Source organism: Opisthorchis viverrini (genome assembly GCF_000715545.1).
Source record: "Opisthorchis viverrini unplaced genomic scaffold opera_v5_233, whole genome shotgun sequence".
NCBI lineage: Eukaryota > Metazoa > Platyhelminthes > Trematoda > Opisthorchiida > Opisthorchiidae > Opisthorchis > Opisthorchis viverrini.
Genome location: NW_008751886.1, coordinates 305123 through 329519, shown reverse-complemented (window position 1 = coordinate 329519; position 24397 = coordinate 305123). Strand labels below are relative to the sequence as shown.

General features: G+C 41.5%; 1 protein-coding gene across 1 annotated transcript in view; it reads right to left on the bottom strand.

The window, feature by feature from the left end:
• T265_08643 (hypothetical protein) overlaps positions 1-23815 on the bottom strand; it is a gene marked incomplete at both ends in the record, with an annotated part of 35039 nt that extends 11224 nt beyond the window's left edge. The window contains 7 exons of the mRNA XM_009174509.1: positions 7340-7497; positions 12299-12461; positions 18052-18089; positions 19141-19306; positions 21079-21217; positions 21685-21729; positions 23606-23815. Of these exons, the coding sequence (XP_009172773.1) occupies positions 7340-7497; positions 12299-12461; positions 18052-18089; positions 19141-19306; positions 21079-21217; positions 21685-21729; positions 23606-23784 (888 nt within the window). The remainder of the gene's footprint in view (positions 1-7339; positions 7498-12298; positions 12462-18051; positions 18090-19140; positions 19307-21078; positions 21218-21684; positions 21730-23605) is intronic.
• Between the last annotated feature and the right edge of the window lie 582 nt (positions 23816-24397).

Below are 24397 nucleotides of genomic sequence, written 5' to 3'. Positions count from 1 at the left end.
CATTCGCAAGTTGTTGGAACCCATTACTTTGTGAGTATTTAGGAAATACTGAAGTGCTATTTTCTAATTTCAGAGTGTAGAAGACAGCAAAATGGTGATCAGCTCCCATCGCGCGGAAAACGATAAAGATCATGTTTAGTACTAAATAGGCAGCTGCGGTAAAGTCCTCCGCTGAGGTTTGTAACTTCCCTCATGTGTAAGTGGAGTGCAATGCAGTGTTCACTGTGGGAGTACAACAAGCTTTTTTTCAGCACGGCATGGTCCCAATTTGCAATATAATCTGCAACCGGAACTAAAAATTTTCTACTTATCGGTAGTTAAATCCGGTGCATTTCACAGCTATCTAGACCAAACTGGGAATGCCAGCGATATGCCATCCGCTTAATTACACCGATTCATAGAGCTTGTCTTTCCGTTATCAAGATCGCCATACACTTAGCGAGACACCCGGTCACTAACGCATATATCGCGGTTACACATACCATTCCTGTACATCCAAATTATTAACATTTTGCTACTTAGGCGCTTCTAATACGGTACGTTTTCCCAGGGCCACAAACTTAAAATACTTTTCTAGTGTCGCATGGAGTATCTTGTTATGGCATATCTGGAGTCTTAAAGAGATCTAAACAAGGTATTCGTTCAAAATCATGTAATTAGGCCAAAGCTGCATGTTGTTTGGCCAGTTGCACTCTAATGTACCGAAAGGATGCCCATCCATTTGTCATTAACCGTCAGCATTCCACCACTGGTCAGAAAATCCAATAACTTACCAACGTTTCCGATATAGGAATTCCTGTTAACTTTTTTTGAATATAAAATGATATTATTCATTTAAAATGCTATAGATTTACAGGAATGATGTGGAAAAGTGAAAAGGCTTACAGGGAATTGTAACGTGTGAAAAAGTACGCTTAGAATGACTGGATCCCACCACGTTGCGAAGGTTTGTGCACCTTCATAATCCAATGGACTATGCTGAGGGGTGTGCGTGTGACACGTAAAGAGCCTCTAATACTGGGTTGGTCAGCGGGTAGAGGTCTGTGTAACAGTTTCCTGTTCCTCAAGGTTGAGGGTGGAACATGTTCGGCCAGGGGCTCTTTAAAAATATAGGCTGCTCTGACGGCCTTATCCAAACTACTGCTGGCTGGTGGTTATGGTTTTGAAAAAAATGTCCTTGGTTAGGGTCACTAATAGTCCACATGCCTAGTTCCCGGCCCTTTGGCATTGTCGTAGCCTACCTAAAGCCATGAACTGTACATTTACATATAATTTCGCGCCGCGCCGCGTCGACTGTCGTGTGGGTACATCAACCAACTTGCCTAACTTACGACATATAGTAGTTCGAGTATGTGAGGATAGACTCCTCCAGATGAGAACCTCCAACACAAATACAGAACATCAACTTTAGACATACATGGCTTAGGTCGGTTAGTGATGTTCGCTAGCTCTGAAATACCCATGTGAGTTCAGACCACATGCGTGTAATCTGTTGCTGCTAAGTACACTTTTCATCCCGCCTGGTGAGTGTGAATTTCCAGGAACTTGAGGTGAAGTGAACTAATCAAAACCACCCACTGAAGTCCCTTTCGACCAAAATCCCCCGATGTCGATCATACTGGAAAGTACTCCACACAAACCCGCAAGATGCAGAGCGCCTGGCTTATGATAAGTTGCAAAAGCAAATAGATCTCACAAATGGATCTCGAGGAAAACTGAAAGTTTTCGAAGCTCGAACGGTCATTTCTCAAGGCCTAGAGCGTAATATAACCCGACGAATTATTAAACAAGCATCTGCTCGGATAGATAGATTTTGTGGGCCCAAAATGTTCAGAAGACGAAGGAAGAAAAACCTTAGGATAGTTCTAGATAGCAGGTCAAAAGAGGCCACTAGTGAACGAATCACTAATGAAAACTGATAGCCTATCTGTAACAAGAGGAACGCCCGAATCCTCAGACTGACCACCCTTAACCGCAATTTGACTGGCTACCTGCAGTTTTCCACCTGGTTTGCTTTCGACGAGGCTCAGAGAGTTTCGAACCAGTGACCCTCCAACTACTGCATGAAAATTTAGCCGCTTGACCATGAGTGAATGATCAGGAGTGTGGTCAGCTCTCGTTTAGGAATGCACCACTCATTTTTCAATAACAGAAACCACAATACCTGGTTAAATATTGACTGAATTTTCAAGTTAAACAATCTCAGAAAGAAATTTTATGTCTCTCTAGTGGAACTATCATTCCCCTGAGCTGCTAATGGTTTATTGAAATCTATGAAATCAAATAAGCTTTGTGGAGTAAAATTCCACAAAGGATACTGCAGTCCACTTCAAAGGCGCCGCTTATGGTTAATAAATCTTCCTCCTTCGTTCATAACCTGAACGAACACCCCTGACCTCGACTTTCATTTCAGCCTGTTTGTAAAGTCCCGCTTTGCTCAGCACAGACATCTGTTCACGTTTATCAAATTGTCGTTAATTGATTTTGGTAAGAGATGAGCGGCCAGTATCACATCATCCCATGACTATTCAAACGAACTTCCGTTTGCTATTTATGGCGAGGACATTCATAAGTTACAAATAAACTTTGTGTTTACAAACGACCGGTTGAACAACTGTGTAAACATTCCTCGAATGCATAAAAGTCGGTGATGATATATTACTAATCGATATACGATAACCCATAGTTCAAGCAGAACGGACACGTACGATTACATTCGTAAGCGTAACGAGTAATAACGTATACTTGGAAGAAAGTTGAAACAGCACAAAACGGTCGCTACCGACAGGAAAACAGTGATGACTTCCCAAAACTTGTGTGATCGGAAAATATCAACCAGCAGTATTGGTTTATTACATTTGATATGACAAACACTGCAAAGGAACCTGTATCCCCCAAAACAAGGTACATGGGGAAATTCGGTGGGTAAATTTCGCTTTTTAGGCACTGGTTTCCAGGATGAATATTCTGTTTACGATTAAAGTTACCTGAATGAACCAAACCGTCCCTACTGCTCTCCAGTGCTATAAGTTATCAACTCATTCCATCGATCCACAGATATCCGATATTTTCCAGTCATGGCAACCATGGGATACCGTCGCGGAGGCAGGGATTCCTCAAGTGTCTTTTGTTGGAAATTGCATACGAATGCCCAAGAAGACCCAGGTCTTGTGGCCCAAGAATGTCCTACGCTGCACTATGGTGAAGAAAATGTCAAATTTTTGGATATACTGGATAAATTGCTGGTTCCCATTCAAGATAAAAATGTATGTAGAACAATACCAAACCAGACTGGTACAAGTCCTGATCTTTGGTTAAATTTTATTCTCAAAAGGCCAACAGTTGGTTCCAAATAAACTTTAGGTCTTGTCACAAAGTTCTTTACCAACTAGCTGCCAAATCTTGTCTGTTGTGAGTTTAACGGAGTGAAAATTTCGCCAATAAATTCAGAAATATATGTATGGCGAGGTTCTCTTTAAAGTACCGATTAGGAAAATCGGTTGTGGCGAAACCTGCCTAGCCGATTGATGCCTATCCCTCGCAGGTGAGACAGACAAATGAGTTAAAGATTTATCAGGCAATTGTGTATCGTTCTTTGCTGTAGGAGTAATGTAAGAGTTGAGAACAAAACTGATCAAGCATTTTATTTGTTTTACACGACAATGGTCGTTTGTAATGATTCATGTTACACCAATTTAAATAATGATTTCAGTATGCTCCCCACATTCAAATACGGATATGGGTGCATCATGTGATCTATTCGACTAGCCTACCAAGATTACAATAAAACGGACGCCTCTTAACCAGATATCAATGGCTGTTGATGAAATGAAACCATCAAAAGTAGACTTCACCTTCCGTCACAACCAGAATCGGTTAAAAACCTTCTAAGGTGCTTGCACAAAACAAGCCCAAAAATTTGCAGAAAACGGTGCCTTTCCCCCATTTTCTCTGGAAGGATGAGTACAGACATTTGAAGACCTACATTGGCAACTAGAGTAGAAGTGGCAAGTAAAAGCATGCAAGGCAGGTGAGGGGAAGTAGCAGGATAAGGGTAATGATATCCATTTTGAATGAATTTGAGTGAAAAAGATATACGTTGGAACCGTAAGGACTGTATTACGGTTTTTATAAAATGCCGAAGCTCTTCAGGCATAGAACTTGTAGGAAAGGTATCACGAGGGATGTAACATCCCACCACTTTAATTTGCTTCGTGTTTGTGTTATCGTGGAACATACGGTAATCAGAAGGATTCTCCAGCTGGTCAGATGGAAACCTTCCCCGATTACACCAGGGGCTTACCGCTGCTTATCAGTTTTAGCTTTGAGAAACGCGGAAACATTTGCTCATTTTAGGCAGAACCATTAACGGTCGGGTCTCACTGGTTTCTGACAATTTTGAAACTGATCAGCACTTCCACAGCGAGCAATCGCTTCAAAGTAGAGGACCGCTCACCAGACCCTGCAGTTTTTCTCAGGAATTAGTGCCACATTTTAGGGCCTCTCCACTAAGTGTGGTTTCTTTGCCAGACGCAGTTCGTTGGTTCCAATACAGACAAGCATGACGGTAGAACAGGAAGAGACACATTAAGGGTGTTTCATTGTGTGGACCGCCAGCAAACCGCTACATTTTATGTACCTCTGCGTAAGCAGCAAATGTAGGGGCCCATTAGCCATAATTGTTGCTGATTAGCCTTGATGGCTTCAATAGATGGGAATATCCTATAGCTTCTCAAGCACAAGATCTCAGGTGGGTGTCAGACCCGCTTTAATTCCCCGAAGAATCACCGGGCCAACTAGCATGTCCACCAAGACTCTTCTTGGGCAGAAATGCTTGTTCTGATTTATGACAGTGCATTATATTTGAACGTCACCATTGACACTACCAACATATCCACACAAACTCCTCTTGGTGGAGTGACCGTCATGGCTTAGCTGAAGTTACAAATTTCTGAGACAAAATATCCTCAAATTTACTGAAGGTTCATGACTGCCTGAACGAGAATATAGTTTCGTATCATGCAAAATGGTTAACCGAATTGTCTCAGTTTCAACTCCGCTAAAAACAATAGGCACACCTGAAAACTTTCTATACAGCCTCCGACCGTATTGTTCAAAGAGCCTACCTCAGCAAATTACAAACTTATGCATGATTAGGGAGAACAGATGGACATCTGCCTCTGTTACCATTCATGGAGAGTATGGTTCCATGAGAATGCAAAAAAATAACACGAAATTAGTTCGAAAGAAGATAACAGCTAAAATTATCAAATATTGCAGTGATGCACGATCAAAAGTGGCATTATAAAGCGCTTTGATTATTTTCAGAGAGCCCTAGTGATCGCGAGTTACGAAAAGATTGACGCCATATAACAGTATTTTCGAACCGTATATTAAGCAGACTAAAGAATTTAGTAAAACCATTTAATATGATTATGCCCGTCAAGGACGAATTCACTTTTAAGACTGATGAGATACATCTGTAATTGCAACGTGTGACTTTAACCACGGCAGTAGGTACTGATGGCAGTCGCCTAACAATCCAGCCTCATTAGCGGATATAACTTCTCCCTAGGTAGCTCTATTTCACAGATGACTCACCAAGGGCGAAGAATTGTAGCTATAAAGTCGTCACACGAAAATCTGGACTGAGAATGCGTTTCACACCAAGGGACTGTCAGGTGAACATCTAGAGATCTGCAGATACGTGAGAAGACAGTACAGGATACAGACAGATCAATGGCCCACTTAACCATTCATTATTTTGCCCGCACTCAACAGCAAAGCTTTGCCGACAAACGTCCGTCCTGCTGTATAATTCTCTGATTTTTTGAAATAATCCTGAGACTAGAAAAAGCAGCAGTTGGATTGCGCTACCTGGATTTGCGAAAATAATTTTATAAATTCAATCTCGCGTGCTTGCAAGATGGATACTTTTAGCCTTTCCGTGTCAGTCACATGCACAACCACAGCATAACAAAGCAATGTCAGTCCAAAGTTTGAACAGCTGTAGTTGTTCAAGAATATACCATGTTTTGGTGTCTCACTATCTTCCTTTCTTTCATGTGTTTATTCCGTCTGTCACACACTCAGAGAGGGAGCCTTTAAACCCTATCCTATGATTTGAAGAAGTCAATGAATGATGGGCTCCTCCGCTCTTGAAGGCAATACTCCTGACTCAAAATTCGAAGAAACTTGAGTGTCATAACATTCATAACACCTATCCAGTCAACGCGGTGAAAGCAGTAGCAAATGTCTAACTATGTGACACAATGGAATCGGCAATCAGAGTAAAGTTCTAGTAATCCTCTCTTGGTATGATGCCGTTCATGAGCCTACAGAAACCAACATATGTAGCACCAAATCAAAGAAGATACCTAGATTTCTCATATGTTGTTCCACACGGGTACATTTAGTAGAGCAATATTGCGTTAACGATATTTTAATTTCTGAGTGTTTATCAGCTGATTTTTGGTATTATTCATATCGAGGTACCCTCGGTCCTCCTCTAAGCCCTTTGTGCATAAATCTATATACCGTGCACGTTGATGGTCCTACTGACGGTTTGTTTAGTCTGAGGCCAACAATGCTACCGTTTCTATGCAATGTAATGACTCAGGGTAAACCGTGTGTTATTGATGAACAAACAGCACTTGAATGGAAGTGCAAATAGAACCCGTTTCATAGTATCCTATATTCTGAAAAGTTCAGCATAAATCGTTCCAAAAGGAACAAATGCAAACAAGAACCCTCAATCCATATTTTAATCTACAGAATGTGGTCTTCCAGGGGAGGGCCATTAACTGCACATTGCTCTCAGCTGCAAAACCTTCGCGAGTAGAATAAACCTCATTACCCCCAAAATGTTGCATTTTGTTGCGTATGTGCTCAAACCAAAAACCATTTTAATCTGCGTTCATATTTTTGCAGCTCACCGAATTTCATTGTCCACTGATCATACCTCTGGCGGAAAAAGTCTAGTGCAATACTTCCTAACATCGCTGATGCCCCGGGATGGCTTGTCGCGGGCTTGAAACTTCCTGGATTCTCGTGGGATGAGCACGGCTGAAACAGCTCTAAGGCGCGTCTCTGAAGTTCAGAACATTCTTCAGTGAAAATAATTTATAGGTTTCCTTGGCTTACCAATCGCAGAAAGCCTGATAATTTCGCCACGCCATTCTGTGTCACAACAAGAAAGGTTATATGTATATGGTACAGAAACATTCGCCGCTAACCAAAGATGTTTCGGAATTCCAAAACATTACGTAACAAAAAATGACAGTGTAATTAGGCTGCGCAAGTAGCACAAAACAATAAACTTTGAGGGAGTATATCGTACCTTGTGATATTTAAAGATGAAGTAGGTTTGCCATAGTAACCAGACTAGGCGCAACAAATGCTGTGGGATCCACAGTTTGCTGTGGCAGTATGGCATCTCCAACTCCCACGCCGAAGACAAATTGAATCCCTCATGGATCATAACTCCCAAGCCAAAACCTGGGAGGTAGATTAATGGGGGCAAAACTGCGCATCAGTATCACAAGTGGGAACCATTCTAGAAAACGAAGTCTTAAAATCAATGTGAACATGGAAGTTGGCAATGCTACACTTTTTGCAAGTGAACATCACCTTCAGGATCTCACGATCCTCTGGTGGGATAACTTGACCAAACGGTAGTTCGTGATAGAACGACAAAGATCAGCTAGTCAACACATTTCGCCCATACCACTGTCCGTCCTAGGTTGGTAGTTTCTTGCGGCACATGAAGGATTACGGGGTTGGCATGTAAATTAGTCATGTGGATTAAATTCTATCATTGCTGTATATAGCATAACTAGCCGGTGATCAGAATTCACACGACTTATAAGTTAGTTTTCATCATCTAGTTAGCCGCCTCCACAGGTATCTAAAAAGTGCCCCCACTTCCCTAAGAAGAGACAACCCAAGAGACCTGACCAATTGTGGTCTCTTTTGGAAAGTTCGCAACTTTCGAAAGCTGTTTCGAGATTCTGATTAAAGTTGTTGACATAAGACAAACGACATTTCTGCGGCAAATCTCTCCCACCCAGGGTGGGAGACAAAGACAGACTGAAGATCTAAACATTTGGTACATTGGGTGGTACCCATGAAAGAATGTGAATCAACCTATCTTGATTATAGCATCAGCACTTAGGGAGGAAATTCGGCTATCTGTTCTTATCTGTTTGAGCATATCTCCTGAAATCAGTACGGTATTTGGCCAATTAAGGTGATCCCAACTGCAAAGGGCTCAATGGAATTGTGTGCTTATTCCCGCCAAGTTTTTTTCAAACTACTGGATGAAACACCTGCTTGAACGTAATAACTTAAGCATAACATGAGGCTTTTAAAGTGAAGCATCCGAAATGTTGCGGACTAAGTATTCAACACATGGTAATCGATAACGCTATTATTTCATTAAATATGCTGTCAAAATCAAACTTCCGGTTCGCGTAATACGCTCATTTCCATACAAATTTTAGCTGCATTCCAACTAAATTTCCGGTTTTATGTAGTCAAACATTTTGACGAGTAATGTTTCTTCCATCTTTCGGTTCCTGGTAAGACATTGGTGTTGGGAACGAAAGCATCCCATACGGAATCGTGTTGGATATGCGCATTCTGACTTGATGAGTCTTATAACGATTGAACAGTTAAAAAACTGAACGCGGTCAAGCTAGTTTCAAAAGTCCCTTGGACTCCTCGGTGGAAAAATGCTGCAATTGTTTCGATGCACCGTAGAAGTGATAACACCGGCGTGAGGGACACAGCGGCTCCTGAATACAGTCCGGTTGATGTATAGAGTGAAAACAGCCTACTTCTGGTTGGGTACAACAAGAACGGATAAGTTCAGGACAAGATGAACACAAAATTATCCAAATGCCAATGGCCTTCTTCGAACAGCAAGTTCCGTGGATCGAATTTTCTTCAGTAATGGTGTATCCTGTTCCTCACACTGCCGCAATTTGTTTTCCAACATTCCGTTTGCTTCTATTGCAGTAACTTTTGAATCACTACGAATTCTCGTAAATCCGATGAATACTATCGTTTCATCTACCTACACCCACAAGACATCACTACTGTTGAGCTACAACTCAGTGAGTGAAAACACTGTAGGCAATGAGCAGATGGGTTGTGTCTAACTGGGCGCGCATTCTATTGCCATGTGTCACTTAAACCCAGGAAAAATCCGAAAAATTTTCCATTAAATGTGCGTCGATCAGCTAAAATCTGAGGCGCATTGGTGTCTCAAACAATCCGTTCAGGCTCAATCTCTCCACTCAATCCCAGAATACCATTATCACTGACTCATCCGAACACCGATGAACCGTACCGGTAACGAACTCCCGTAACGCGCGAAATGAGGTGCGGAATTGTGCAAGCTTCTCACGGATCCAGAATTGAGGACAACTAGCTGCAACCTTGCGCAACCTTCAGCAAGTCTTGATAGCAACGCCGGCTGAAACTCTGGCGAATGTTAGCGTGCGATCACTGAATAGCATGACAACTGCGTACATACTTTGACAGCCAGACAGGGCTCAGCTGTCTCGTCCACGTTAGGTGGATGACATGACACAAGTGACAAGATCGATGCGTCTATCGTATCGTCGCAATAAACTGGCGCGCCATAAGTCGCAGTGATTAACTTACTACTTATTAAGGGAGCCTTGCCCCGCGTCGCGCTACCAAGCTAAATCGGCAGTCGTGATATACAGAGCAGATGACGTAGGCAGCGTACCCCTACGGATGAACGTTTTTCGTGAGATTTCATACAAGGGAGGTTAGAAATTCGTAAGGAATATACGGTTAACTACCTACCAACCTACTGTCCAGAAACACGCAGTATTATATCGTGCTGGAATGCTGAATAATAAAGTGTTCTAGTCTGCATTCATTGCAGCGATTGCAGTGCGACGATTTGGAATGCTGACGGATTTTCTACGGTAATTTCTCACCCCATAAATATATGTTTAAATCTGATAATCCGCGGACGAGACTCAAGCACTGCACTCAAAACACTTGGAAGAATGATGGATAATTGTTTTAGACGTAAGATTGTGTCATAGCAGAACTCCGAAAATGTGCATCATTGAGATTGTGCTAATTATCGTGTACCAAAGCAGTGAAATATCCATTTTTGTAAAGGGTTTCGGAAATATTCTATGAGAGGCTAGGATAATTCTATGGTCTGTTCAAACTGAGTGGCTGCAGGATATGGACAGTGAGATGGACAGTAAGATTGTTATTTTCAAAGGTTGTCGCACTTCGTGATTGCATTGTTTTCGTCCTGTCACTTTTCCGTTGGCAGCCCACTACAACCACTGCATGGGATCGTCAGCCTTTCGGAATTCCGATTCACGTAGATACTTCTCGAAAATTGATAGTGGGTGGAATTTTTCATGTGTCACAACACGGACACCGCAGAGACTCTAGTGTCAAAATGGCCTAGCTTTAGGCTTTCAAGTCATAACCCAAAGATACCATCTTTTAGTTTGGTCGACCTTCAGCGCTGCAAAGATGCTAAGGGATGTACTGCCTAAAGCTTAGTTCCTCAAGGTTAATCCATGTCAGGAAGGATAATGCAGAGCCGTCTAGAGCTGCAATCTTTCTTTTCTCTGCAGTGGGTGAGGCGACAATGAAGGGCAGCCTTCATGAAACTACCATGTCTATAGTTATAGGAACAGCAACACTGACTCCCTCCGACGAAGGTTATAAATCCTCCACCCTAGATACTGCACTTTCGGCTCACCCGACGGATAACAATGGTTGCCAGCACACTGGCCAGTATGGCTAGAAAATTAGAACACCTAGCCATGCGCTTAATAGGAATCCATAAACATTTGCTTCAACAACGTCAAGAATCACGAACCTATGCCATACTCACTGCTCTCTGGGACCAATTCAGCACCAGTCAATCTGATAAGACCGTAAGGGCATTCGTTTCAAGAAGGGTCCCCCAAGAAGATTTCAACAACAGTTGCGTGCTATCTTCCAATTTCGATTCAGAGTTTATTATGCATAGGGACCTCCAACAAAATCTTACATCCCTCTGCAGTCTTGAGTCAGATTTTGATTCAAAGGCTCAAGTAAGGGTACCTCAAACAAAACCTCTCCTTCGGTCTTGCTATATGAGTAGCATCGTTCTCCCTACAATTCTTCGTTTGCTGGCCGCTACCAGGCAATAGGTGGCCTGTCAGTTCTCCGTTGCACACACTCAATACGATCGCACACGGTATGAACCGGATTTCTTACACTTAACTCTTTTGGTGCCCAGCAATTCTAATACAAGGAGTCGTGGTGCCTTTGACGATGAAATTAGGCTTATTTTTATGGCGTAATGCGTCTTAGTGAACTGAGTTTCAAGAAACAGTCGTCCTTGAGTCATTAGACTGACTAGTTCAATCAAAATCAATGCATATTTACGTGGGGGATGACGTTTGTTTGTTATGCTAGCTCTTGAAGACGGCAGCGCTGAGGCTGAGAAAGACAGCTCTTATCGAGATGTCAGCGAGAGACCGTAAATCCCATTTTAGCGGTCGATTCGGGGTTGACGCTCACCACATGGATAATGGGGGATACCTCTGAGTACCAAGCATCCTTCGCTTCCAGCCAGCACAATCGTTCACACCGGAGTACAACTGAAAAAGAGTTCTGGACACAACCATGTAACTATCAGCTATTACTGGGGAACGTTGGTGTAACATTGTCTTCCAATCTGGAGTACGTCCCATTACTCAGGTCGCGGCATTGTGCTGGAGACATATCTAGTTGCCTCCTTCACGGAACAAGACGGTTGATGCAAAACCATTCAGCTCATCACCTAAAAGCGGCTCGGCAGCTCGGTAATATCGAATTAATTTGTCTGAGAGGTTCGCAGAACTCAACGGGCACAATTGTGGTAAGTGACATTTGGTTGACGAGTGGACAAAGGTAAAATATGTCATGCTCACATCGCACAATGTAAAGTAAGCTATATCTCGTCACGATGAGCAGATCTGATTAGAGTTACGAAAACCGTGCCAGAAGCAAACAGCTATGAGGGCGTGCGTAGCTCTCTAGAACGCCACATAATAAGTAACCCAAGGTCTGGTTGAAAGCATTGGTCTACTGTAAAAGCTTATATATATATATATATAAAGCTTCTGCAAGGGCAAACAACCGTACACCTTTTCAGATCATCCAGAAACGTGAGAAGAAGACAATGTGGTGTGAGTTGCAATAAAATAAGAGTAACAGTATAATGACAAAATGAGCCAACAACCTAAGAAATAATACTCACCTACAGCACCTAAGCGCATGTACAGATTCATTCCCTCTTTGTGCCATGATAATTTCGGGGGGTATGAATTCGCCGTCTTTTCAGAATTCCACCGAAATAATCCAAAACAGTTGTTTAATTTCCCTGGATTCGCACACTGGCCTTCTGGACGCATGGGCTGGGCCTGGCCATTCACATTGTGGCAGTCATTTTTAAGTTATAAAACCAGATGCATGAAAGAGATTTGAAAAAAATTACGGTGAAAATATAGCAAGCAATAATATGTCAGAGGTTAGAGGTAGGTGCACGGAGTAGAAGTCTGCCTTTACAAATAAGCATGTACACAGCTTCCAAAGCGTAACGACAACCAGTATCCAGCTCGTAGCTTATAACTGGCAAACGAAAGTTATTTTGATTTCTTGACTGTACTCCTTAATGTCTTTGTAAACATTTCTGCAAGGTAAAGCTGAAAAACCAAGGGGAAATTGCCTGATACCCCGCTTATGCTGACTTAGTAGAATCAAAACAATGGGTCACTTTCCACCAAAGTCATCCGCCTTAGAGCCTATTCATCAGTAAAGTCACCTTATTCGTAGAATTTTCGCCATTTTGAGCTCTGCCTCCAGCAAACAACCTTTTACACTGTGTCTATGGCGATGCTACAGTTCCGATCTCGGGTTTCCCCTAACCCCACCAAAAGTTTATCCTAAAGATTTTCGGATCCATATGGCAGATACAGTGGATGGTGCGTGGGACGCTACTGTAGTCTCTCACCCATACTTCTACATGTCCTTCCCCTAGTTAGTGATGATTTACGCCTTGATTTCTCTTTGCAATAACACTATGCATTGTGGTTTGTCCAATTCCTCTGCAATGTTGGTCCACGCGCCCTCACTCCTGGTACCAGTCTCAAAAAGGTATCCCAGAGGCGCGACTGCATTTCTTTTCAATGAAGTCATGCGCACAAGTATAAAAACCGTTGTTTTTTCCTATTTACCAACTGGATTCTTGAGATCTCAACGTCACAAATAACTGCAGTCCAGACCAGTCATGCCCACTTGAGAGGTACTAACTGCTTTAGAACAAACACGTGGATGGGAGATTGTTTTTGGGTTTTAGTTTGAATCTGGATCAGCCTTACCCTCCTAGCATTACTACTGTTAATGATAATCCCAATAACACTCATTACGTAATCCGGCATTGCTGCCTTATATCATGACGGCTACCCATCCAATGGTGCAGCGTGACTAAACACTGCATAGTACCACACGCCTTCCAGGGGAGATATGCTTGATGACGCAGGCGTACCAACACACTTCCGTTTTGGAAGAGTCAAATACAAACTCAAGCAGTGACAAAATATGAACGAGATTTTGAAGGGTGGTGGCCATTCAAACATAGGATTCTGTGAACCGTCAAAACGCTACATTGAGAGCGTGATTGGAACGTCCTGTGTGCGCACCTGTGAAGCATGTCAACATAGTTTAGATTTTAGAGACTTTTTGTACGTGTATTGAAACGTGATGTTTCAGCCACAGGCCGGTTGCAACGAGGTCTGGTTGATTTCTTTTCAGTGGTTGTGATTACGTTTAGAATAGCAAGTTTGAGATAACTGTATCAGCCCGAACGACTCCATTCGCCGTACAGGCTGGACAGCTATCCAAATAAATTGATGCGACTGATGAGTTCGAGATTATCGCAAAACAACTTTGGCGTGTTTCTCATCGAGCTTACTCATCATACAACGCTAAACATGGAAGAAGCTTTACTCTAACATCTATGTCTACAATAAGCTGATTCCTCCAAAACTAGACAGACGCGTGTTGATTTATGGGACCGCGTTGCAAAATAAATGAGACTTCGCTTCCATCCTCCCGAATAACTGTTGGGGTACGAAATCTGACGGACAGATATGTTCCACATCTTGTGACGAAATACCAACCAACTGGCAGCACAAACGGCGTAACGAAAATAGGTAGGCCACGCATTTCCACTGGTGGTTTTTGCGATTATGTGATTCCCTGATAGATTGATGTGAATTCCGAAGTGTAAAGAGGGAATTGCCCAAGTAAACAAGATTGGAACGGAGTAAGAAATTCGAAGGATTAATAGGATCATCAGAGGTTCAATAATTACAGATCAGGAAAATTTCAAATCCAACGTTCCTGCATGATACTGAATATTATGTATTACATTACTGGACGGTTTTCTGTGCTTTCTATCATTAGTTCTTGAAAAACCTCATGGAAGACAGTTCTGCTTAAATGTGTTGCTTTAGTTGTCTAACTTGATAGTGCAATATTTCTCAAGACGTTCTTGAACCTGCCTTTACAACACTGGCCGCAATGCATCTCTAACTGTATTGATTCGATTGCTCAGTCTCGTTGCCACTGTAATTTGGGTATTCATACAAGACTAATATGTGTACTCGGCCACTCGGTGCTTGTTGACACCTCCTCAACTTGAGTGCTCGATGCGTTTGCAGGATGTCCTTCTGTTTGAAGATGGGTTCAGAGGGGATTGTGATGGCATCTACGTTGTTATGCGACAGCCGTAGATGAATTGACAGTAGTACGCGTGTTCCGACATTTGTTCCATCAACATAGCGAGCAAGGTTGTCGGGCTTTTCTCAAACTTCCCAAGACTGCAAGCAGTTGTCATACTATCCAGAGATCACTCAAAATCGCTCGTCTTAGTTTCAGTAGGCCCGGGTACATCAAGTGTGTGTGTGCAGACCAGCGGCGATGCTGCCTTCTCCAGTGGACTGGTTTGGAATCTGAACCCATAATCCACAGACCCCGATCGAATACTGACTAATTCGTGGTGAAGACGACTTACGAAATACACTAGAAAAACATCTCACGAAGGGCACCAGTGGACTCAAAAAGTATTGTCATCAAATCCGTCGTCACTGACACCTTTGCTTTACGTACTATCTGTCAAGCCTAACCCATGCAGCTAAATGGGTCAGAATCCTGAGTTGTCGGATCCTGGTAGGATACCTACGGAAATTCTGATGTATGCTGGCCTGCGAGCTATACTGTTGAATAAGGGGCCACGAATGAAACCCAAGTGCAAAAAACGGCACTTACAGATGTTGGTCCGCTTTTCAAGCCAAGTCGTACAAACTTGAACGGTTGCTCATACAATTGCGGATGGGACCCTGATTTTGATCGCACTTTAAACCTTACAAATGGCTCTAGATAGCTGATAACCGAGATTTTCGCAGAACATTTCACTGATTAATGGGAGAGTGATAAACCATCCCTCATTAGGTGTCATTAAACCGCCTCGTCTGATCGTGGCATGTAAACGCTCTGGATTATGCTGCAAGAGCGTGAAAAAAATGTTATCAAAAAACTATTTGCCTTTCAATTTCAGCCTTCCTGATCACTACTGGACATTCTCATCAGCATAACCAGATCGCGAGTTAATTTGGACAAGTATGCGCCGCAAAATCTTACGCATAATACTCAACTTGTAACTCATCAATCTCACTACCATCAGTCACCTGGGCAAGCTGTCCTTAGAGAATCTATTCTAGGATACACCGGAAAACAGGAATTCATTTTCGCATCCATTATACATTTGTATGAAGAACCTTAGATGATCACGCCCCAGGGTTGAAAGCCCATTCAGTCAGATTTTATAATCTACTCCAATGCATCAGTTTCTTGGATCTCAATCTAAATAACTAAGTTTACAGTATCATTTTATTATCCAAACGGACAGCCTGAAAATGTTTTTTTTTGGGGATTTAAATGGAAAATTGGAATGACCATACCAACATCTTAAAGCAGAGAGTTTGCTTCAACGTACAAGCCAACTCTTTTGATGAATTTGCTGTGATTCTTGTTTGGGCGGCGGAATACGGGTCATACGAAACCATGCATTGTTTTCATTAGTTGACCACCGGACTGATGTACACACTGTAAACAGATTGTTCCTTAGTGCAGGGAGTCTAAAGTTTCCCTTAGTGGGCTCCTCTGCTCAGAGCACCCTATAAAATGTGTTTTTTACGTATTGCAAGATTCATTGTCCTAGGTTAACAAATGTGTTTCCATATAATTCATTGCTGCCTCTAAGACTAGTATGTGGATATGTTCTCTTTGCGGGCGACATGCCACTTCTTTACTTGACCATGACAATTCCTCCGATATTGTTCACACTCTAATTTCAGTCATATTAACCACAGTGCTGTTGCTAGGGCGCAATGGACGTATATGCGATTGAGTCGTAAGACATTTAATTTAAAGGCAATTTCGTTTCCATGACTGGGTTAAATGAACACGGTGGCGCAACACAACGCAGTTTCCTTGTAAATACTTTGTCTTGTTTGTGTAGTGTTTGTTCGAATGACTGCTCTGAGAAGTGGGTGAGCGAGTGCATGAGTGGATAACTCCACAAATACGTTGCTAAAGAGATTGAAGTATGGTGACTTACTGAACATTAGAAAAACCGTGCTAGTGATAAAAACGGTTTCCTTTCAAATCATCTGCTTCTGCCCTATGGTTTAATAAAATGTATGTGTCATCCCGGTGGAACAGCAGTGCCGAACGTGTTTGGAATCCGTTTCGGAGTGGTGATAATGTATGCGCAATGCGGTACGGGTAACTCTTCAGGTGGCTGTTGATCTGTTCGCCGAGCTTTGCAATTTACTTGCAGATGCTTCGCATCCATTCGAAAAGATATCTTGAATGCGCTTTTGGGTGGGTCTGCAAGTCAGTTGCTAACCTTGGCGAATAGCTCAACAGGCACTTGATCGGTTACCCATGAATGCAACGAAGCTACCAATATTCCAGCAAATACTAACATGGTGCAATATGTTCATATTTAATGTACGAAGCTGATTTGTCAATCGTAGTATTAAAGATGCTTTGGCTCTATGATTTCAAAATAATACATAGCTATAATATTGTCCTAGAAATTTTTAACCATATGTAAAACTGTTCTAATTAAGAGGATAATTCGCGAAATATTACTTTTAGAAAAGTTTGCTGGATAAAAGCCAAGTATCCGTTTGACCGAGCCCAGTTGTGACTCAGAAGCCGTTGAACTAATGTTATCTTGGAAACACATTATCATTTGAGAATCACAGTTTTAAATCAACCACAAGTGTGTGACTGAATTTCTGGTGATCCGATCCTATCACACCCGTCCGATGGATCCTAACCAGAACGAACGTTCCGTGGACCGGTTTCCAGGTCTATACTTACTGGGACCAAAAAGTTATCATTCCAGTCCGGCAGTTGTGACAAAGGATTTGACCCTAAAAAGGTTTTACTGGGTTGCAAACCTTCTGAAACTTGTGACGGATTCATGTCATTAACTCACATATGTTTTGCTGTAGGCATTCGTCATTTGATCACACATTACCACATTGATAGCACAGACCACAGTGGGGTGGTAGGTACCCTAATCTTCTTTCACTAAATGTATTGGTCACATTACGGGATTTTACCGCTATTGAAGTTACATAAAGGATTCATTCCTGTCGCTTTTGCAGCTTGGTGAGCAAGCACTTTTGAATCTATAGGTTGCTATTTAATGGGACTAAATTTACGGCCATCAAAAGTACACGTGCAAGGTTTACTGTCAAGTAGTTACTGCCTAAATAACTAAACAGGAGGATTACAAACTAACCGTCCATAAACGTGGGATTACGAGCTTCTAAATTCCGTTTACTACATTAATCCACTGTTTTTTGTTCCTCAAAAAGTACGGTTGCATGATAACTACTCTGTTGCGGATCTCATAGTGGAATTTTAACTTACGCTCGTATCTTCCATTGTTCGAAGGGGGAGGACCACGGCTGAAATGAGCCAAATTATATGAAGCCTACTGAAAAATATTTCTCATATAGGATAATTACAGAATATATGAGTGAAGGACAATGACCGAGAGTTTAAAAAATTGACTGTTTTATCTGAATATTGTAACAATGGCCATGGAAGCCTTAATCGGCTTTGGTCAAATTTGCGTCTTATGGCCTGGTGGAACACAGTCCTATCCAAGAGCATGCAGCATACACGTTTGCCTACTGTACTAGTTCCCAAACCCTAGAGCTTATTGCTTTGTACTTCGGTCTGTTAGTTATAAGCCGGAAATTTTCTTCCCCTCATTGTTGCACTCGACTACATCTATAGCGCTAGCTGCTTCAGAATGCCGATTTATTCCATTCGCTTTGGTTTCATTTTTCTAGGGCAAACGTGCTCTTCTAAATTTGAATTTTTGCAAAAAGTGACATATCTATTTGAGATTTTTATCTCAATTATCCAGGCAAAAATATACTTGTTTATTTTTCTATTTGGAAGCATCTAACACTTCACAGATAGTACCTTTGGCTACAGTGCCTAGCTGTAACCTGTGCATGACTCGCACACATTCCAGGATTTCCAATTCATCTCGATCTATACATCCTAATTGAGTAGCTCCGTTTATAATGTAGAGTTCCCCTCACATAAACTGCGATATTAAAACAGTTAAAGGTAATTTTGATTAGATGTCAGCCAATCCACGCATTTGATCGATCTATGTAGTGCTGATGATTATTTGCAAGCCCACCGCAACAGGAGCACTGTTGATTAGATCGAGACTTATTAAAAATACTTTCGAGGATAGAATAATAGATATGTATATAAGAACTATGTACGAGCATCATTTTCGGAGAGGACCGACGTAATTCATTTAATTTGATGTAATGTTGTCCAACAGTGCAGATCATATAACTTAACTGCGATCCTACAAGGTCATTAGCCAATTTTGTGTAACTCGATTAGTCCTCTTGCAGATCACCAGCGTTTCGAGCCTATTTCCAGTGTTTCTGCCTATCCTAAGATCGTGGTATTCCTCTCATAACTTACGGCTGTTGGCCTCAACTGACGGTTTTCTTTGCCAGCTTTCCGTGCTCATTCTAGTTGACAAACCTTCATACACCTTTTTTTCTTCGGGATCTGTATAGCAATGGATCAGTAGCTGTAAGTAGGCTAAGAAAATAATTGCTCCCACGTATTCGGACATCACGAATACCTGTTAAAAAAGAAATGAAACAAAATGCTTAGCTGATATAATATATTCCATAAATAGGAATATTTTTACTCGGCTTTACCTGTTATATTTTGAATAATATCCTACCGGTGAAAAAAAGACCTGACTGAATCAAAGTAAGTACGACGTTTTTGGAAGCACAATCCGGAAAGAAGTTGACACCGTAAAAACGTACGATACAAGTTTTCGGAGTTTAGTCCTACAAACATTATACAGCTATGCACAAGGATTTAAGCATAATTTCTAGGACAGCCAGTTGTATTTACCGTCTAACAGAGCTCTGAATAGCACTGCAGCTGAGGCGCAAACTTAGTGAACGGAAGTTCCGTGGTTTGAAACCAACATCTCAAATTCCCCTGTCCAGGTTTGGCTAACCTGGCAGTATCACATACCTCATATTTCCTTCGGGTGGCATGGCAGCCAGGCATTGAAAGGGTGTTACAGATGAAAGGGTTTGCTTACATTTCTACCACCTAATTGGCTGAACAACATGCCGTTCTTGGAGTGCCTGCAAGGGGTCAAGGAATCAGGATATAGCTAAAATTTTAGGCTCTATTTTCTGAGATTCAGAGAAGTATGCAATATTGGACTCAAAGGTATTAACTGCCGCCGTAGTACGCGCTGAACAACAAAGTTATTGTTTCAAATATTCTTTTGGCTAGGGGTAACTGCTATATTTTGCCCTCAAATAATTGTTAGGGTTTTCGATTCCAATCTACACTCATCTATTCACCTTTGAAGTGATTGAAAATCCGGGTAGTGTAAAAAAATCTATAACCTTTTCACGGCCGTCTCACCAACGCCACCTTATTCAAACACATGGAAACGGCCCGTTAAAATCACAATTTTAGGACAGCGATAAATTATCGGAATGGTTGGCGACACATCTCTTTGAATTCGAATAAAAGGCACTTTCCACACACATCATAAGCCCAAGGGAAAATAAACGAATTTCCAATACTTGCAGAGATACCTCGGACTAAGTTAACTGCTAAGGACAGAAACCTACAACAAGTCAAAATTAATACAACTCATGAGATACGTAGGATGCTCTACGGATTCGATTGTAGGCGGCGTGACAAGTGGCTGAATACCCAGGATCATGCCACTACACTCTTTGGGTACAAATAGCATGCCAAAAGAGTGAATGACTTTGGTCAGTTCATCTAGAAAAACCGCGTCTTTGCCTCTCTGAAGACAAAGAAGATATCTGTATTGTGAACGATGTAGGAGCCTGAAATATGCCAACAGCTACACTATTTGATTTAGTGTCTCACTGTGAGGAACGGTTTGGTCTGCCTCATGGAATTCATTCTATATGGTAAACTGTTTAGGCCATTCGGAAATAAGAAAACACTAAAGGTATTCAAAGTTTCATGAGAAATGCGTTGGATGGGTCAGAGATGCCTTGGGTTTGCTAAACGGTACTATTATAGCACCCGCACGCCAAACCTGCACTGTTGGAGTTCATCTGACCCAACTCCTTTATAATTTAAGCGCCTCACAGGGTAAACAGTATAGAAATGCCCGTAAGTACACAGATGTCTCTTCTTTAATGGAACGCATTCCCTTATCTAAACATTCGAAGTTAGCTTCGTGAAACTCATCTTTGGAGTTTGGTTTCGGAATTATATGTATGTATATACTTATTAGTAACTTGCATTCTCGATCAAAGTTGAGATGTTCCATAAAAAATAGTGTTGCTTCTACATCACACTAATTTTCAAGAAAAAACGAACTATCCATCAACATACCTCCATGTAATACTTATGATTGATTGCAAACTGACTCCAGTTATCCGTCAGAGCGAAGGCATCGCAGATTGGGAACACAAACCCACAGATGCATTGCAAAATCGCGAAGATAAGCAGAAAATTGGCTTTCATGGAGCCTCTGAAGTGACAAATAATATCCTGGCATGAATGTTATAATCGAAGTTAGAAAGCAAATGCAAAGCATTCAACAACTTCTCATAAGTGGTCAAACGTAAAACTTGATGCTCGAATGCGTTGAAACCCAATTAAAGCAACCGGGATAACGGTGATCGATGCTGACCTCGCAAATACCGACAGTAGGGCATCTGTCAACAGCCCAAACTAACGCAGCTCAGTGATTATGACTTTGGATAACATTGTCATATTTAGCCTGTTCCGGGTGCATAATAATCTAGAAAGGTAATTCAGCGTGATTTCAGTTCCCTTGCCAAACAGACCGTCGGATGCACGCACATGTACTCCCATAATTGTGTGCCTATTTGAACAGAGCAATCTTTTGCAAGGAAATTGTTGCCAAGCTTCAGGGACACCAAAAATATGCAGCTTTCAACTTAATGTTCCATGCATAAAAGTGGTAAAACTTACTTCTTGTCGTTGATTCTGACCGAGCTGAATGGTGCAGGATGAGTACTGAAAGACAGCATGATGAATTAGATTCTTGAAGTACTGCGGAAAATTTGTGAGGTCACTGAAAAGTGAGCGACTAGATTGACAGCTATTGCTCAAAACAGCACATCAGAAAAATACTCATTGGACACAATACAAATCACCGCGTTCTACGCTCGGACCTTGCTGAATAACTTAAAAGTTTCTGAAATTTCAGGAAGTTATTGTTGATGTTGTTTTATTTCATACAGTTAGTTTTCTCCTGAAGTCCAACATCAAGCACCACATTTTGCAAGAAAATGAAAACGGTGCCTTTAAAGGGTACATTTTTGCGTTTATCAAGAATGTGTTTGCCGCCATGAAGAGTATGGGCAATTGATGCGGTTTTAATTGCGGTCTTTCTCTCATTAGGCCAGCCAATTTAGTTCTAATGCGGATGGAAACATGTGATAAACATATTCTCCAAGATCTGTTGTAGCTGGGTCAGTGTCTGTTGGGTTTTTACCTTTTGCGCGTTTCTTTCAGAAATGTGATTGATTTTGCCACAACTGACCTTACTTAAAGCGTTTTTTAGAAAAACTACGGCAACTTCATGTTGTTGCTCATGAGAGGGGCTAATGTTGTTTAGAGTTGACCGGTTGGTACGCAGTCTGCAATAGTGATCTGTGGACTTAGACGGATTCTGTTCATGTTAGCACATTCAGGCAGAGTAAAAAATCATGGGATTTTCTTCATTTATTCTGGTACTCAACTGTTATTGGCAGTCATTCCCACGTGTCTATTGTTACTCAATGTAATGTGATATTGTTTCGACTGAATTTCTCACCTCACATTATGCTTTCGAGAAAAAACGACCGCTGAGCCACGTTGAAGGGATCATCTTACAAACACTCTGAATTATTCTTCTGGCTGATCAAAACGGTTGGACCAACCAACAATGAACCTAAACTCAAAACTAATTCTTGTTATTTGTTTAAACAAACGCCATTTATGGGACCCTATCTTTGTACTAGGAGTTCATTTGTCAAATTGGATGTAATACAGGGTGATTACCCGATAACTCTGTTGAAAGATATAATAGGCCATAGCCGCCTTACATACGCCTGACATGTAGAGTGGGTTAAAGTTGGTCTGATTGTGTAACATCAAGCAAAAATTGCGTGTTTTTAAACCCTTTCTCAACTAATTAGATCTTACTGATAGCTATAAGCCATGTTTCCCAAAGGAAATACTACTAAAGTAGGGACCCATTGAGGGGTTGTTTAAGATGAAATCTTCATGCTGTTTCTCATAACCTAAAAGTTCTCAGGTCATTCCAAAGTCAGACAGGACGCCAGCCCAGCAATTAATCAACAAATTCACTCAACTGCCAAGCATAAAACATCTTGGCTGATGAACTCAAAACGCTTTAGGTTGGTTATGTTTGCCTCGGCTTCACGTAGTACCTATCCAATAAGTTGATATGCTTTAGGGCACGCAGTCAAAGGAAACAGAAACTGGCATAAGGAATGGTCGGTAAGAAACGTAGGTAAAGTTTTATTTGCAGTGTTTCAATCCAAATCACCTAAAAGAGAAAAATACATCGGAATCGGTTTGAATCGTGGGTGAGCTGAATCCATCAACGTCAACATTTAAGCATCCATCCAAACGATTCCTCAAAAGTAAGCATTTTTATACATAAGAATTTTCTCAAATCTTGAATTTAACGATAGCACTATCACTTTTTTAAAACTACTTTCAGATGGTACATAACACACTTTTTGCAAAAATACCACCGAATTTGTCAGTGTCCAGAAAGAAAGCTTCATCTTTTCTAAAAATAATGCCGCAAGTTTTAAATCTCATGAACAATTCATAAGATTACCCTTAGGCAGTGACCTTCAAATCAGAAATCACAAACCTGTTCTTCAGTATTTCTTTTTCCAAGCGTCTGTGTGACCGTTGAAACCGCATGCGATTCTTCATCTTCATACGAGACGTTTTAACGTTATGAGTTCGGTGATTTACGTTGGAAATTGCGTGACTACCCACCGAAGATATAGTTGAACGTGACGGGTCACTGTCTAAATTATTTGGCATTTTTTCCCGGAGCTACAAACGTGAACCTTCGCTGCCTCGGAAAACAGTAACAATAGTGCAGTTGACATCAGTGTATCAGGCGTGCCTGAATGGACCAATAAGATGTAGTCAGAATGTTTAACGGGCTAACGACAAATATGTGTGACCTTGAATAAGGTTTACGAGATTGGAATGATAGACAGTAATCGGTCTATTGCAAATCCTTGTGACGACATAAGTTGTTCTTAAACTCTAATCCTTTGTGATAACAATATTTTCAGGCAAGCAGACTCCAACCATGTTGTTCCTGCTGGACAACGCAAAGGCAGACAGTAGTGCGCGACAATTTCAAACACCCATCTCATGGAATCGAACGGACTGAGCTTCAACAGCTCGAGCAGGATGAACAGTAGCCAGTTTGCAACTGAATGTTACTAACATCCTTCCAACAACTCGCCTTAGGAGAGTTGGGTGCATTTTCTCACTGTTTGTTCTTCTCCAAAAGGTAAATGTTGAGCATCTTAGTCGGGCAGAGATCACTTATTGTAAAAAAAATGCCTTTTATCAGGAAGTGAAGTTATGTGAACGTTAACAAAGTTGAGGCAATATCTATTTAATCGATTGCCTCCTGGTT